The sequence below is a fragment of the Crassostrea angulata genome, chromosome 1 (assembly GCF_025612915.1).
Source record: "Crassostrea angulata isolate pt1a10 chromosome 1, ASM2561291v2, whole genome shotgun sequence".
NCBI classification, from domain to species: Eukaryota; Metazoa; Mollusca; class Bivalvia; order Ostreida; family Ostreidae; genus Magallana; species Magallana angulata.
The window spans coordinates 54,525,212-54,540,352 of NC_069111.1; the positions used below are offsets into that span (position 1 = coordinate 54,525,212).

At 32.1% G+C, this 15,141-nt stretch overlaps 1 protein-coding gene across 1 annotated transcript in view; it reads left to right on the forward strand.

Moving 5' to 3' along the window:
• The window catches only part of LOC128175502 (uncharacterized), a 34,768-nt gene extending 28,917 nt beyond the window's left edge, over positions 1–5,851 (forward strand). The window contains exons 23-34 of the mRNA XM_052841149.1: positions 176–370; positions 1,062–1,183; positions 1,357–1,510; positions 1,607–1,677; positions 2,045–2,198; positions 2,412–2,581; positions 2,724–2,832; positions 3,402–3,597; positions 3,714–3,777; positions 3,937–4,157; positions 4,547–4,691; positions 4,803–5,851. Of these exons, the coding sequence (XP_052697109.1) occupies positions 176–370; positions 1,062–1,183; positions 1,357–1,510; positions 1,607–1,677; positions 2,045–2,198; positions 2,412–2,581; positions 2,724–2,832; positions 3,402–3,597; positions 3,714–3,777; positions 3,937–4,157; positions 4,547–4,691; positions 4,803–5,033 (1,832 nt within the window). The 3' untranslated portion in view covers positions 5,034–5,851. The remainder of the gene's footprint in view (positions 1–175; positions 371–1,061; positions 1,184–1,356; positions 1,511–1,606; positions 1,678–2,044; positions 2,199–2,411; positions 2,582–2,723; positions 2,833–3,401; positions 3,598–3,713; positions 3,778–3,936; positions 4,158–4,546; positions 4,692–4,802) is intronic.
• The last annotated feature ends 9,290 nt before the right edge of the window (positions 5,852–15,141 follow it).

The window sequence follows — 15,141 nt, forward strand, 5'->3', positions numbered from 1 at the left end:
TCTGGTGATATTTACCTGTTACCTTTTATTTTGATTTTGGTATTATAATATAATATATATTTTGTTTTATATTTTCTGTTATCTATTCATTACTAATGATAACATTTTTTCATTGTTCATTAAGAAAGAACGTGAGTTTTATCAATCAACTCGTTTTATCTCTACTTTAATGTAGGTACCGGTTTATTACATATAATTGGAATTGACAAATTCAAAGAACTCCTTGGTATGACCTTGAAGAAGCCGTGTTACAACTGTCTTACCCAGGGTCTATCTGTAATTCTTGTCATGGATGGGGCGGGGTCAGTGAGTAGAGAAACAAGGGCGACAACTCGGAGCAACATTGATGCTAATCAACATGAATCCAATGGTTCGTCATATTACTTTCTTTTTCTCACCCCAGTAACAGTGATTAATTGACCGCTTCATGAAATTACTACCATTAGGAGAGTTACATACATACAGTTATTTTAATCATTATTATTTCTGTTTATTTATAGTTGAAGATAGAAAAATCTTAGAATCATTGAATGACACCATTGTGATGATGTTGTCTGGAGATATGTCATCAAAGATCGGACAGGTTCCTTCAATATTGACATTTAATGACTTGATAAATGGTAAATTTGTAACTTTTCTGTTATACAATATATATTAGAATAATAATGAAATGGTGGCTTTTTCTCGTAAATGTTTGTATAATTCAAACCTGGTTAAACACTGAACGATTGTAAACGTTTATTTGGCTTTTTAATATAGTATATGTAATTTTTATAGCTCTAAAGAAAGCACAGACCGGGTCATGTCTGCTTGTTCTCTCTAGCCCTGACACAGAGGCTTCCATACACACACAGAGAGAGGAAGAATTCATTGATTTGATCAGAAGAAAGAAGAGTGCGGTTGTAGTATTCCGACAAACACCGATGATATCTTCAAGTAATACCAATACCTGATAATGAAAAAAATCATTGTCTGTAATAATTAAAAACCTGTCTAAATTTACATCACATTACTCATATTTTATGAAAACTTATTACTTTTTTGTCATTCTCTAAACCCAGAGCGAATGAGGCGCGGTTCAGGAGGACTTGATTTCTTTGATAAGATAGCGTCAGCCACTGGCGGCCTTATTGTACATACCACCTCTACATCTCTCGGCACCATCCTGGGGTCTTTTGTAGCGGTAAGAACAAGCAATGTCAATGAAAATACATGCATGGATGTTAAATTCATTGTCCAAATCAAATATACAATACGTATGTAAAAATATTATTATAACCGTTCTTCTAAATTCACCAATAAATGAGAAATTTATGTTGTGCCACAGGGAGACAATTATGGGGGTTCTCTTTGCAGAACAATATGGGTGTAGCTGGTTTAGAAGTGGACTCGTTTACGATGAGTTCAGGGACAGAACACACGTGGTCAGTGGATGAGGACCTGTCCCTCCTGACTGTCAGAATAGAGGGCGTGTCCTCAACCTCAATGTTAACCCTAGACCGACCAGACGGTAACCGAGCAAACACGCCATGCGATGTTACAACTTTTTAAGTAGCTTCCACGGATTCATATGAAATTTATTTGATTATTTTTATATGTTTGATAGGCAGCACACAGGCCTTCTCTGGTTCTGCCTCTGTAGATGTTATTGGAAGTACGACTGTTTTATCAATACAAGTTAGTACTCTTTTATCAAAGAAAAAATATACTTTTACTTCAATTTTAAAAAGTTTGCTTGCAACTCAAGTAAACAATTCACTAACTCTTGCTGAAAATAATCATAAAATTTTTATTACACTTGTACTTTGTAACGCTAAATTATGAATTCAATACATCAATACTCATATAAAACCCCATATGATTAGTTGTTATAATGATTTATTATGTTCTATCCTTTTTTTTCTTAAACCTCATTTGTATACATTAAGAATTGTTTAACCGATATCGTTTAGATATAACATTTATTGTCGCCGTATTTGACAGTCATTTTCATTTTAATTTATTTCACATTGTGTGAAACGTTAAAACTTTTGGCCATTTTTAGAAACCTCCAGCGGGAAAGTGGACATTGCACAAAATGGAATCGGGAATTTGGAAAGTGAAAGTAGGCGGAAGTGGAAACATTGACTTTACGTACAAGTTCATGGAGGACGTGCACGGCATCAAGTATCCCATCACCGGAACCAGTCCCATCACAGGTTCGTACTTTTTTTCTTTTTAAGTTCATCTAATTTAGCGCTTTCCTGATATTTAAACAGGTTTATGTTAAAAACTTGTCTTCGATGGCTGGTAATAGTTCACAATATAATATTGTTTATTCTATAAGCCTTTTGAATTTATCTACATATACGAAAATTTTGTAAGAATTGGCACATATTTCTCATCGATTTGACAATTTTGTCTGTATCAAGGAACCACAGTCCTCCTCAGCGTTACAGTTACCGGACTTCCGGTTGCTGCTCGAGTCTTGCATATCATCCTAAAGACACTGGACGGCGCCATTCTTAAAGTTCTCCCTGTCAAAGACAACTATAGTGACGCAAGTCGCGTGCTTTACGCTGAGTATAATGTGACATCTGAGGTAAATACATGTATATCAGTACCCAGTTTTATAAGACCGTTTATTGTAAATATTTTTTTATTTATTAATGATTGAGTTTTTATCAAAGTCTGATCATTGCATAAAGACCTTTAGCTTTTAAATTGAACTAAATTAATTCCAGGAGTTTTTGGTCAGTATAAATGGAAGTCTACACTCTCAAACTTTTACTCGTGAGAAATCTGAAGCTGTGACCCCTGTCACCGGGAGCGTTGAGTTCTCATCTAAACCAGGTACGGACGGAACGGAAATCTATAAAGCACAATGGCACCCTGCTAAAATTGTTTTTGACATTTTTTGCCAAGAAGCTCGGCCGAGTTAAACTAAATTACTTCTATTGAAAGAACGATATCAGTATACCTTACCAACAAACTCATGCCACATTTTAATGTCAGCTTTCTGTATTGTCAAGTGGTCGACTATTCTCAAATTGACGGACATGTTTATCTTGTTTCTCGGAGACAGAAGTCTTGGTTCTTCTGAAGTAGACGAAAACCAATCGACAATTATCTAAAAAAATTTTCAAACAGATGACATATAAGTGGTTTGCATTACTAGAGAGCCGGTCTTCGATCTCTTTCAGAAAAAGCATGATTTTTTTTCTGTTGCAACGTAAAGGACTTATTGTTTTGTTTGATTTAAAAACGATTCTTTAGGATTTTTGAGATCATGAACCCTGAGACGACTTCTTTCATACTATTTTGTTATGCTTTTAAATTTAAGCTTCGATCTTTAAATTGAAACTCATAACAATTTATTAATGAAATTGTCTTAATAAGCTGCATATGATTTTGTTATTCAGAAAAGCTGGTTCTGGGAAAAACATCAGTGATAGAAGTTAATGTAACAAACACCGGAAGTGCGAGGCGTGTATTTCAAGTGACAAAGACATCCACCCCTGCGGGATTTGTGACAGGGTCATCTCTTCCCGTGTCTGTGGCTGCTCATGCCTTTAAGATCGTTAATATCCCAGTCACTGCAAAGTCCTTGACCTTAGCGTAAGAAAAAAAAAAGTTTAAAGGAATGCATCTTTAATGATTGTTAAAATTTGTTTATTAAGTATCTACAATAGACAATTAATTATATTATTGCTATATAATTATATTGCTTCTAGATATCTGACAGTCAAGTTGAATTTAGGAGGGACAACCCTTCAGACCATAAAACGAACACTACAGGTCATTATACAAAAGATATTAAAGTTGTGTGTTTTGAATTTTAAAGGCATTTTTTGTCTGTAATTAATGTTACTATCTCGGGAAACCTTTTAAACTAAGACTTTCTCGTTGAAATAAGAGGTTTTCATTATTTCTTGTTAGTCTCCCGAATATTTTTAGGTTGCAGATGTGGCACCACCGGAAATGAGCACAATAAACAAGACTAACAATTGTGAAAAAGCCTCGATGAATTACTTTAATTGTTCGTTGCAAAAATGGACCACAGAAATGGACATTGAATTCCATGTAAACATGAGTAGGATGTATGCGACACCACGTGACCTGGCGTTTACCTTTACTCTGAGTTCAACCTCTCCTGATATATACACAGCTATTCTTAGGTAGCTTGAATATTGAAATTTGAGATTCAAATGACTATAAAATCTCAGATCTAGCAATAAATTTTGGTCTAAGTGGAGCAATATAAATAGAGAGAGACAGAGAGGGAGACAGAGATAGAGAGAGAATTCTAAATTGTATATTAATAACGTGAAACGCCTTTTTCCATTTTAGAAAAAGACAAAAATTACTACGAATGTTTTGAAATATATAGATAACACTTTACAAAGTTATTTTGAGATGAAGTTCTTGATGTAGTTGTATCCATGGGGTCACACTTTATGACATTGGTGTTTTTTTTTCTCCACCAAGCAGTGCGTACTATATACAAGTAGATCTATTATGGTCAGGGAAACATTGACTGTTACTAAAAAATTTTTATGTTATTCAGCGGGACGTGCTGTGTTTATCGCTCCACCGTGACGGCCATTGATATGCGAGGAAACATGAAGACTTGGCCAGTGGACTTTTCGGGGGGAAAAACCTTCAATACCACCGTGGAAAATTTTGATCGCCTTGTCAAATCGGTCGATAAGGCGAGTAAACCTTACACGACACAAGTGGAACAATCCACACTCTATAACACAATTCAAGATTGTTTTGAGATTTACTGATATAGTCAGTAAATTAGAGTGTTTATTTTACAGGAGAAGATCTCGTCCGTTTCCAATAAAAGCTTTCTGTACGGTGTGATTGGCGGGGGGATCGGTGGTCTAGTGGTAGTAGCCGCCATTGTAGCAGTGTTAGTGTACATGAATAGAGCTCATGGGAAGGCCCCGAAGGATGATGGGATAGACTCTCTGTCAGCATCATGCTTTGAAGCTTCATTCAAGTATGCTGACCGGAGTAGTCGGACATCCTTTATGAAGAGGACTTGATAATTGACTAATAAGTCATAACTGTACAGTTAAAAAAAGATAACAATGAATCAGGTTTATGTTATGCTAACACTTATAAAATATTTTTACATATCAAATTTTTTCATTGTACAAAATATAATCTGATACCCAATGATGTAAACCTTTACAGTGCACATAGAGGACAGCTTCATTTCAATTTTATTTACTTATTTATTTAAATGGATAGCTAATGGTTACACTAATATATAATTTTAAAAAAAACCACTATAACAAATTGTAATAACCTAACAATACTTATCAAAAAGTACCAATTGTAACTAGCTTTTCTCTTTTTATAAAATAACATTCATACTGGTATATGTTTTTGTATTGCACAATGGTTGATTTGAAAATGAATTGAGTATACTAACTTTTGATGATGTTAGATGTAAACTGTTAAAGCTATATATGCCGTTTTTAACGCAAATTTTGCAATGGAGGAAAATAGACCCGAATTTTGTCATTATGATGACCATATTTGAAATTATTCAAATTTATTTCTTATGCATATTCATCAACGATTCACAGATGTGTAGGTTAGCGTATGTGTGCGGGGGAAACAGCATTGGGGAAAATGCATGCAAGCAAGTTTATTTCCAAAATTCAATTGTATGAAAAATATCTTTATGGCACTGACAAAAAAGTAATTACTTCATAACTTTACTTACGAATGGGTAAATGTTAATGATATCAATGAATATATGGACCACCTATTTCACACTCAAAAAATAGTATATACATTGTAAATTTTGTAGGGACTGTATCTCAAAACTTTTATTATGTCTCTGTATGCAAAATTCAATAAATTTAAAGTATGATTTTACAACATAAAGAGTAAAGTCAAAAATAAGGAAAGAAAAAAGACATCATTTGAATGTTGTACCGGTAATTAAACTGTATCGGTGGTTGTCACATTCTTATTCTCAAATCATTATACTAAAAATTAATTAAAAAATTGAATCATAGAATTTTTAATTTACACATACTTTTTATGTTAAGTGTCTTTATAAAAAAAAAATGGTAGTAAGAATTATTTTTCAAAGATCGTTTACGTGGTCCAAAATATAACGCACTTTGAAAAAATTCAAAGTGCGTTATCTTTTCAAAGTGCTTTGCCACAAATGTCTTCATGGAATCATGTTTGTGATCGTTGTAGCACAGTTCCTTTCTAAAATACATTGGCCAGGAATATGTTTTAGCGATACAAGAGAAGAGTCTGCTATCTTCATAAGATTTAGAATCGGGCCATACATGTTTGACTTTAATTATTGTTTTTTGAAACGTGTTCTTGTTAAAGCAAAAGTCACGAAACCCTGATTCAATACTTGCGATGGTATTTCGATATCTTATTATTATTCTCCGTTTCCTCGGTCAGTACGTAGTCTAAAACATATGGTTTGTAACCTGTTAATTTTGTTTCCAGAATGATTATATGCATCTCAAATGTCTGCTAGCCATAATTTCAGCCACAGCGATTACGATCATAATTACCGACATTAACCATTGCTTAAAGTTCCCTTATGTGATATCGATATGATTGTTTCATAATGCACCATTAATCAGCATTTATTTTTGATATTTCCCCTGCAAGTCAAAAAAGGGGCACTAATGATAAACAATAAAAGGTTAAAAATATATGCAGTATCATCCCCCAAAGGTTATGTTCCACAAATAAATTAGAAAGTTTTTCAATGCTTTTAATAAATCTCTATTGTTACACTGTCATAGTATCCTTGAAGCATACGTATTATAAAAAGAAAAATGCTCTGTGTACTCTTAGATGGTGAAACTCAATAGCATGTGTTTGTCCGCTATGAATTATATGTACTAGTACTTTTGACCCTCTGGAATTCTCCTGTTTTCACTTGAATTCATGACTGATTATTATTGGTCTAGATTTCATCCATGTGTCATATGTTATTTAATTGATTTTTAAATAATAAATGTTGGGCTATTTCAATTAATAGAGAGAAAAATAGAGGCCCTGCAACACAATTTGTTACAACGGTTTATAAATTTCAATTAAGCATTCGAGTCGCTATAAAAAATGAAATAATTACAAAACAAAATCTCATTATAAATTGGGATTTGATTTTTATAGGGGCATGGTTATGTTTTTGGTCAAAAATCATTTTTCAAATTTTAATGTTTACAATGGTTCCGTAAGGCATTTTTGACATACAACCAAAATTTGAGTGTCATTTGTTCAGTTATAAGCGGGTTCGGAATTCTTTGCTATGTAAACAAAGCTCTTGTTTACACTTTGAATGTTGAGTTGAAATTCCAGGTTTAGACCCTAAAATGAATGTGTTAAACGTTAGAAACTGTTTCTCTATGCTTAAAATGATAAAGTAGATAGACAAATCAGCTTGAGAAAGATTTTTTACTGGTAAATTTGACGTATGTAAACAAAAAACAGGGCACGAGCCTTGTTTACATGACAAAGAATTGTTAGTCCTATATCTAGCTTATAATTCTACTACTGACTCTCAAATTTCATTTGATCATTAGAAATACATTCCTAAAGCATTGTTAATAATAAAAACAGAAAATAGAATTTGACAAAAATCGTGACCATGCCCCTTTCAGTATTTTTAGGTGTCAATAGCGCAACTGAGAAAAAATGTCTTCTTAAATCAACAAAAAGCACAGAAAGCTAAAAGTATGAGAGAAAAAAATTAAACAAGGTCGTAGAAGAAGCTCTACAATCAACGGACATTTGAAACCAATTAACAGCAACAACATATGACAAAAGTTCCAATGAAGAAGCATCACAACAAAGATAACAGTCTGAATGCTTGGTATGTAAGAGGAAGACAATGTGATCCAGATTCGTCATGCAGTTTATAAAATTACTATATAGACAAAAGTATTTTCTTAACAATTTGATGCATGGCTAATAGTATAGTTTTTCATTTTTAAAATGTTTTTTTCGAGACGAAATTAAATGTTTTTAAATACATGTTTATTTTTTGTATTGTGTAAGAGCTCTAAAGATATTCTTCCTCAGGCGACCCGCAAAATCCCCTGCATTGTAAAATTGCTCGAATTACTATATTCTGAAGTCTGTTTTGTTAGAGTGTTTAAATAGAATTATCTTAAAAGGTTACAAATGATAGAAAACTTTTAAGCACAATTCAAATCACGTTTATGTGAAAAATTACCTAGATTTAAAAAAAAATGGTTATGGTTCCTCGATATTCGGAAATTTTATTTAATGGATCGATAGAAATTCTTCTTTGAAATAGCATTCCACAAAACAGAGATATTGATTTTTTTTAATTGACATTTATTCATTGTATTTTCATCAACACTTTTAAGATATATACAGGTTTTACAATGATTTCTTTTCCTTTCACCACCCATTCATACATGTACACACATCCACATCAGTAAAGTAATATGCTTTAAAATTTACACAGGTAAATGGAATAACTTGATCAATTACTGCTCTTGATACTATATATATATATATATATATATATATATATATATATATATATATATATATATATATATATATATATATATATATATATATATATATATATATATATAACACTACTAGTTTTGTTCAAAAATATTTTTCCACAGCGGCCACTGGTTATCAAAAATTAACAATTTTGAATTGTGTATTGCTACACACCTTTCAATGTAACATTTCATTCTTAAATGACTTAGAAGGCCACACAAATTTGGAATTCTACTTTGCAACAAGCATGAAAGAATATACTGTTTGCAACATAATATTATAAAATTTATTACCTTGTTATTTACATTTAATGGAGTCTCGCTTAAAATAATATTAGTAACATTAAAACCGGCTCTATTAGAGGTTGTTGTTTATATATGCAAGCTAAAATTTCTCCACAGATATAATATTTTTTCACACATAACAAACATATGCAGCATAGTTTCTATTTCATTGCCACAAAATCTACAACAGTCATCGGTTTTAATTTTGATTTTTAAGGTAGTAACATACAGGAAGAATCCTAAGAAGGAATCTGTATTGTAACCATTGTAATGAAGAATCCATAGTAATTTTAAAACAAATTTTAAACACATATTGTATACATATTTTGATTTTTTTTTTAAATTTTGAAACCTTTCATCCGACGTTGAACCAGGTACTGTATAACCCCCCCCCCCCTGCCGTTTTTACCCGATCCAGGAGGGCTACTTGACGGTCGGCCACATTCGCAGATAAGATAATATAAAACATGTTTTGTTTGTAGTATGTGGAAGGGAAGTTTATTTAAGGTCAACAGAGTTTGGTGAAATGAACTGTTTCTATTGGTTGGTTACCTGTAAGGAATAAGTCAAGGTAACCCCCTACAACTATTTATCTGGTCACAAATAGGACGGAAAACAGGTATTTCCTTTAGATGAATTTCAAATCAGGTCATCATCATTATTGATCCATGAATATTAGAGATAAATACATGAACTTTGTACGGTCTGAATGTAACTATGTAGAAATGTACGAAAAGAGAACAAATCAAAATTTTATGTTATTAGCACTATTTGACATAAAACCATAAAATAATTTTTACCCTAAAAACACTTAACTCTTTTTTGTTTTCAATATTGCAAAATATTATACAAATATTGACTGGGGTTGAGGGCAACATTGATTATATTAGCCCCCGAGGGACGAAATATTGCCCGACGCGAAGCGGAGGGCAATATTTTCGTCCCAAGGGGGCTAATATAATCAATGTTGCCCTAAAACACAGTCAACATTTGTTTTGTTATATGAAGAAACAAACCAAAATTTAAGAAAGTAATTGAAAACAGATGCCCGTAATTTTCTCAGCTCAACAAAGAATTCACGAATTCAAATTTGTACAAAGTTCATTTCCAAAATATCCTCAGCATCAAACGGTCACTGTTGATATTCCGCTGACCGGATGAATGAAAATACAGATGTTCTACCTGATTTTACTTCACAGTAATTCGCAAATCCTTATATCCGTTATGATAGCAAACCGTCGCATTGCGCGTCCGTTGTTTACTTGCCTTGACTGACTGTCTATTATGACGTCACCTTGTTTTGGAGTCGCGAAGAGTTATTTACGTCATCGTTTACGAATCAACAAATCAGAGGCGATTATTTGAAATAGAGGGAATGTTCTCTAGATATTATTCCTAGCCAGTCAATATCAAAAAAATATTGACCGGTCAATATTTTTCGGACGAGCTAATATTACAGTTATTGACTATTTGTCTATATAGAGTTATATAGTGAGAATATACTACTGAATATAACAAATACATATATATATATATAAGTTTCCCTCTATATATTATTATCGGAATGAACCATGGCATCAAATACAAAATTTAATTTTTACAATATAAAATAAATAAAATTAAAATTAACATAAAGAAAAATGTTACAGTTTCTTCACCTTATTGATATTTTGACCTTTTTGACATATAAAACGCTATTTTTGTTCATTACCAATTCAACATGTAATGAAATTATTTTAAAGTCTCAAACCTTTTCTCAAATTATGATAAACTTGTCAGAAAAATCCTAAAATTTCAGAAAATAAAACAAAACAAAATAAAAGTATGGGTATATGATGTAAAATTCGAGATATGGCATTAATTGAGCTGATTTTAGGCAAAACTTGGGTTACATTTTTCCTTGACTTTTATGATATACATATGAGTTAAATTTGCCAATATGTTTCGATAGAGATATTGAAAAATTGTAAAATTGTGGTTTTTCGCATCAAAATGAAGATATCCTAATGCACAAACTATCTGAAAATTTTGTTTGCACTGAAAATAAGGAAGCTAAAGTGACGTAATCTAAAACAACTGAGGTTTAAAAAATGTTCATGTTCTTCTTAAAAACCTTCCGCCACAAAATATAGACCCACACTGAACTCTGTAAATATGTGATTTTTGCTTTGCTATTTCATTTAAGATAGTTTAATTGGCATTATAGAATTTGAATTTATGAGTAGAATCAATATATGATGCATAATTTCTAAAATAGTGGTGACCCAAAATGGCAACCCAAAACAGAGGAACGATCCTCTTTTTAAGAGTTATTTTATAACTGTGTGCTTAAAAAAGTATTTTAGCATTTTCCATTGACACTTTCCAGAAAAAAAGTATCCTTAAATCATTCATACTTATTTTTCCTTTCTTGTGACTGTACAGCCACAGCAGAGGACGAACCCGATTTAAAAGCTCCAACAGCTAGGGCTGGTTAATGACCAAATAAGGAAAATATCTGTTTAAGCATGTAACTCCCCATTTAATAAAGAAATACAACGTGCGATACCAAACTGAGTACATATATTCAAGCACAAACATGAGAAATAAGTTGGAAATGAGCATTTTTCAGGGAGGGGGGGTCTTCAGAAAATCAATTAAATGAATCATGAATTTGATCAACCCAATAAATGCAGTTATCTAGATTCTGAGTTTTGACAATTCATGCTTTAAAAAACTTAAGCTTAAGGTAGTCCTATACTCGGCACTAAATGGGCTAAATCATTAAAAGCTTAGCTTTAAATGATAAATATACATTCTAGCAATACATATACAAAAGAAAATATGTATGTTTACATGCTAGTTTGTTTGTTATCACCTCTCAGACGTGTGTACCCCCTTGCGAAAATTATTGACAATTATGAAATATGCCAGACGTCCGTTTTTCCTAAAAATAATTACCAATTTTGGGAAAACTAGAACTGAACATACAAAATAGAGTATAAATATATATGTAAGCCATATCTCATCAATAATTTTGCGCAAATTTTTGTAAGCAAGTACGCTTGATGGACCTGATGTATCAAAATAGAATACAAAAAATGCAATGTTAGTATCGCGTTTGGTAAATTTTTTACTATTTTATGGACTCAAACTTAAATTCATGGTGTTTATTCTATAGATTGACATCTTAGAAAAAAGATTTGGTAAAATAAATTATATGTTGACGGATTACTTTTCACGCTATAAGCTCTAAACCAAGTAGACCCTGGCGAAAAAATCCGTAAAAATCACATTTTGCTACAGTTTTCTGCCTAGATCTGTCAGCAATGTAAGATATCATTTAAACATTAATTAATTGACGATTGATTAAATTCGAAATAGCTTCTGTCTAAATTTAAACCGGTTTTAGTAAAAGGAAAAGAAAAACTCGGGGGGGGGGGTGAAAACATAGAAGATATAAGCATACCTGAGATCCTGGTTAATCAGAAACTTCGTTTTTCATTTTACTTTAACAGAATCGAGTTTCTCAACATTAATCATTTCTATCTCTCATAGAATACATATATTACCGTTCTAATTGCTTATTATTGCCATTGTTTACAACAGCGATGTAGAGCAAAATCAATACCGGGTATCAAAAACGCTTTGTAAAAGTCGAACCAATATTGTAAAATCCGTATTATGACGTAGTGCGATACTCGGACTACTTTAAAATGTTCTACACTTAAATTTTAATAAAAAAAATACCAAAATAAGACGAAAGGTTTTATGATAAAAGAATTTGGTAAAATTGATGATAATGACGTCATGAATATAGAAGAAACATGTTGGCGAAAGTTATTGAGAAGCAGACAAAAGTGTCTCTTATCAAACCCTTAATAAAAACTTTACCATTCAGGCACATCCTCGTAAAATTGTTCTTGTCATGTGAATTTTAAATGAGCAATTTTAATCTAAGCCAGTCTATAAGTTGTTTTCTCACCTATCGCTTTATTTAACCACAGTCACGTGGAGAGCACGAACATTCTTTGCACATTCTGTACAGAACTTATAAAATCACTGTTGCAAGCATAGCTTACAATAAGTTTTCTTTCAAATAAAAAAAAATCCCAAAATTTACATTTACGAATAATAACAAAATGTTTTTGTAAATTTGGATAATTTGATATACATGTACATTAAAGATTCTTTTTAACCGACATTTTTAAGTGTTCAATTAAAATTTAAATAACTAGAGTTCATACATGTGGTTAGTTTATACATTAATGGAATAACCTTGGCATTCAAATGTGTAACTTGTGCACTTATCTCAAGCTTCCAATGTTAGAAATACGTCGATCTATAAACGTTCAAATCGATTGCAAGAGGTTAAAGGTTGTGTGCTATAGTTCAGACTTAAATGCTATGTGCTTTCAGCGATTGATTGTTCAAATCGTGAAAAACGAAGTTTTGGTTAAATTATTTTAAAAAGCAATGTTATCTAACCATTCCGTAGAAAGAACAAATCCATGCTTATTTCTCCTTTTTTCTCTTTATTTTGAAAACGATTTTTTGGCACACCTTTCATAAATTTAATCAAAGCTGTTAGAATCAGTGCATTTTGTGGCCTGTTTCAAATCGAATTCCTTTTTATTGAATTCATCTATCAAAGTCTTTGTATCTGATACACAGTAATTGTTACATTTCTTTACATAACGATTATTGCTACGATTCTCAAACCAAGTCGTGAACGGACTCTCACTTTTACAAAACACTCGAACTTTCAGATAAATTTCAATATTTCATTCCATTAGAGGTGCCACAACAAATTGCATAGGTTGAGATAAACCGACGGCAATAGAACAGAGTTAAGAAACCTTTGGTACAGGTGATAAATGTAGCTGATGGCTTCGTTTCCGTGTGATACCTGGGAGTTGGACACACATTTATTCTGCAGTTTTTCATTTACAGTGTGTACGACTTCTATACTAATCTTGTTTGGCACCAGGCAGTATATTTATAATTATTCTCGTACAGGAGATTAAGAAAATATTATTCTGACACGTTATTTGAAATATGATTGAAATTTCCTCATTTTGTAAATATGGAATGTGGCGGTTCGTAACTTTTTATAGGACTGATTCTGTAATACCGTCTCAAAAGATTTTCCTTGAAATTTAGATCATTCGTATTGTACATTTACTGATGAGGCCTGACGGCATACAAAATAGATAAGTATATTCCGTCGATGTATATGGCCATAAAGCAGACAACAATTATTATCTAAAGTAACAACACAGTCTTACAATGTAGATACAAGATGAATCGAAATGCGCAGATAAATTATGTAATCTGCCTTTTTCACCAAAAAAATTTGTATCACTTATACTTTAAGTTGACCCTAACAAACATTTTAAAACAAAGCACCTGTATCAAAAATCAATTATCATGATTATTATGATGAAGGTAATGAGATTTTTTTCCATTCGAGTATTGAGAAGATATAATTGCCTCTCCTAGAACGTCTTAGTCGGAACCATATTTATCTATATAGCATGTTTATAAAGTAAGGAATTGTGTGAGACTAATTTAATGGTGATGAAGTTTTAAAAGTTTGAAGTTTAAAATATTAACACAAAATTTTATTAGAATTTATCCGCCAACAACTTCAAATATATCCCCCAAAAAATTCAGTTTTGAGACCTTTTCATTTGTCTCTCATTTCGGTACTTCGTGACCTAATAAACTCCCACTGATTTTACAGGAGGGGGGGGGGGGTACCTGAGAGTTATCCGTATTATTGCCGATAAGATAATATAAAACATGTTTTGTTTGTAGTATGTAGAAGTTTACTCAAGGTTAACAAAGTTTGGTGAGATGGGGTGTTTTTATTGGCTTGTTATCTGTAAGGAATAATTCAAGGTAACCCCCTACAAGTAAATACATGTATCAGGTTACAAATAGGAAAGAAGACAAGGGTATTCCCCGTGATAAATGTCAAAATCAGGCCATCATCTATATCGATTCGTAAATAATTATTAATTACACGATCTTTGTACGATCTGAATATATAACTTTGTCGAATTGTATGGGAAGTATGAGAGAAGAGAACAATCAGAACTTTATATTAGAAGCATTTACTTAGATATACATTAGCTAAAATTATTTTGTCCCCAAAACACTGGAACTCGTTTTTTTTTGTCAAAATTGCATGAAATTAAATTGCACTTGTTATAAAACGCTGGGAGGCCGATCAAACCAAAGTATCATTTAAACGAAATTACCAAAATGAGAACATATTTTAAAAGAAACCTGACAGATAAGTTGGAACTTGGGGGGGGGGGGGGGGGGGGGGTCCAGATATTCCATT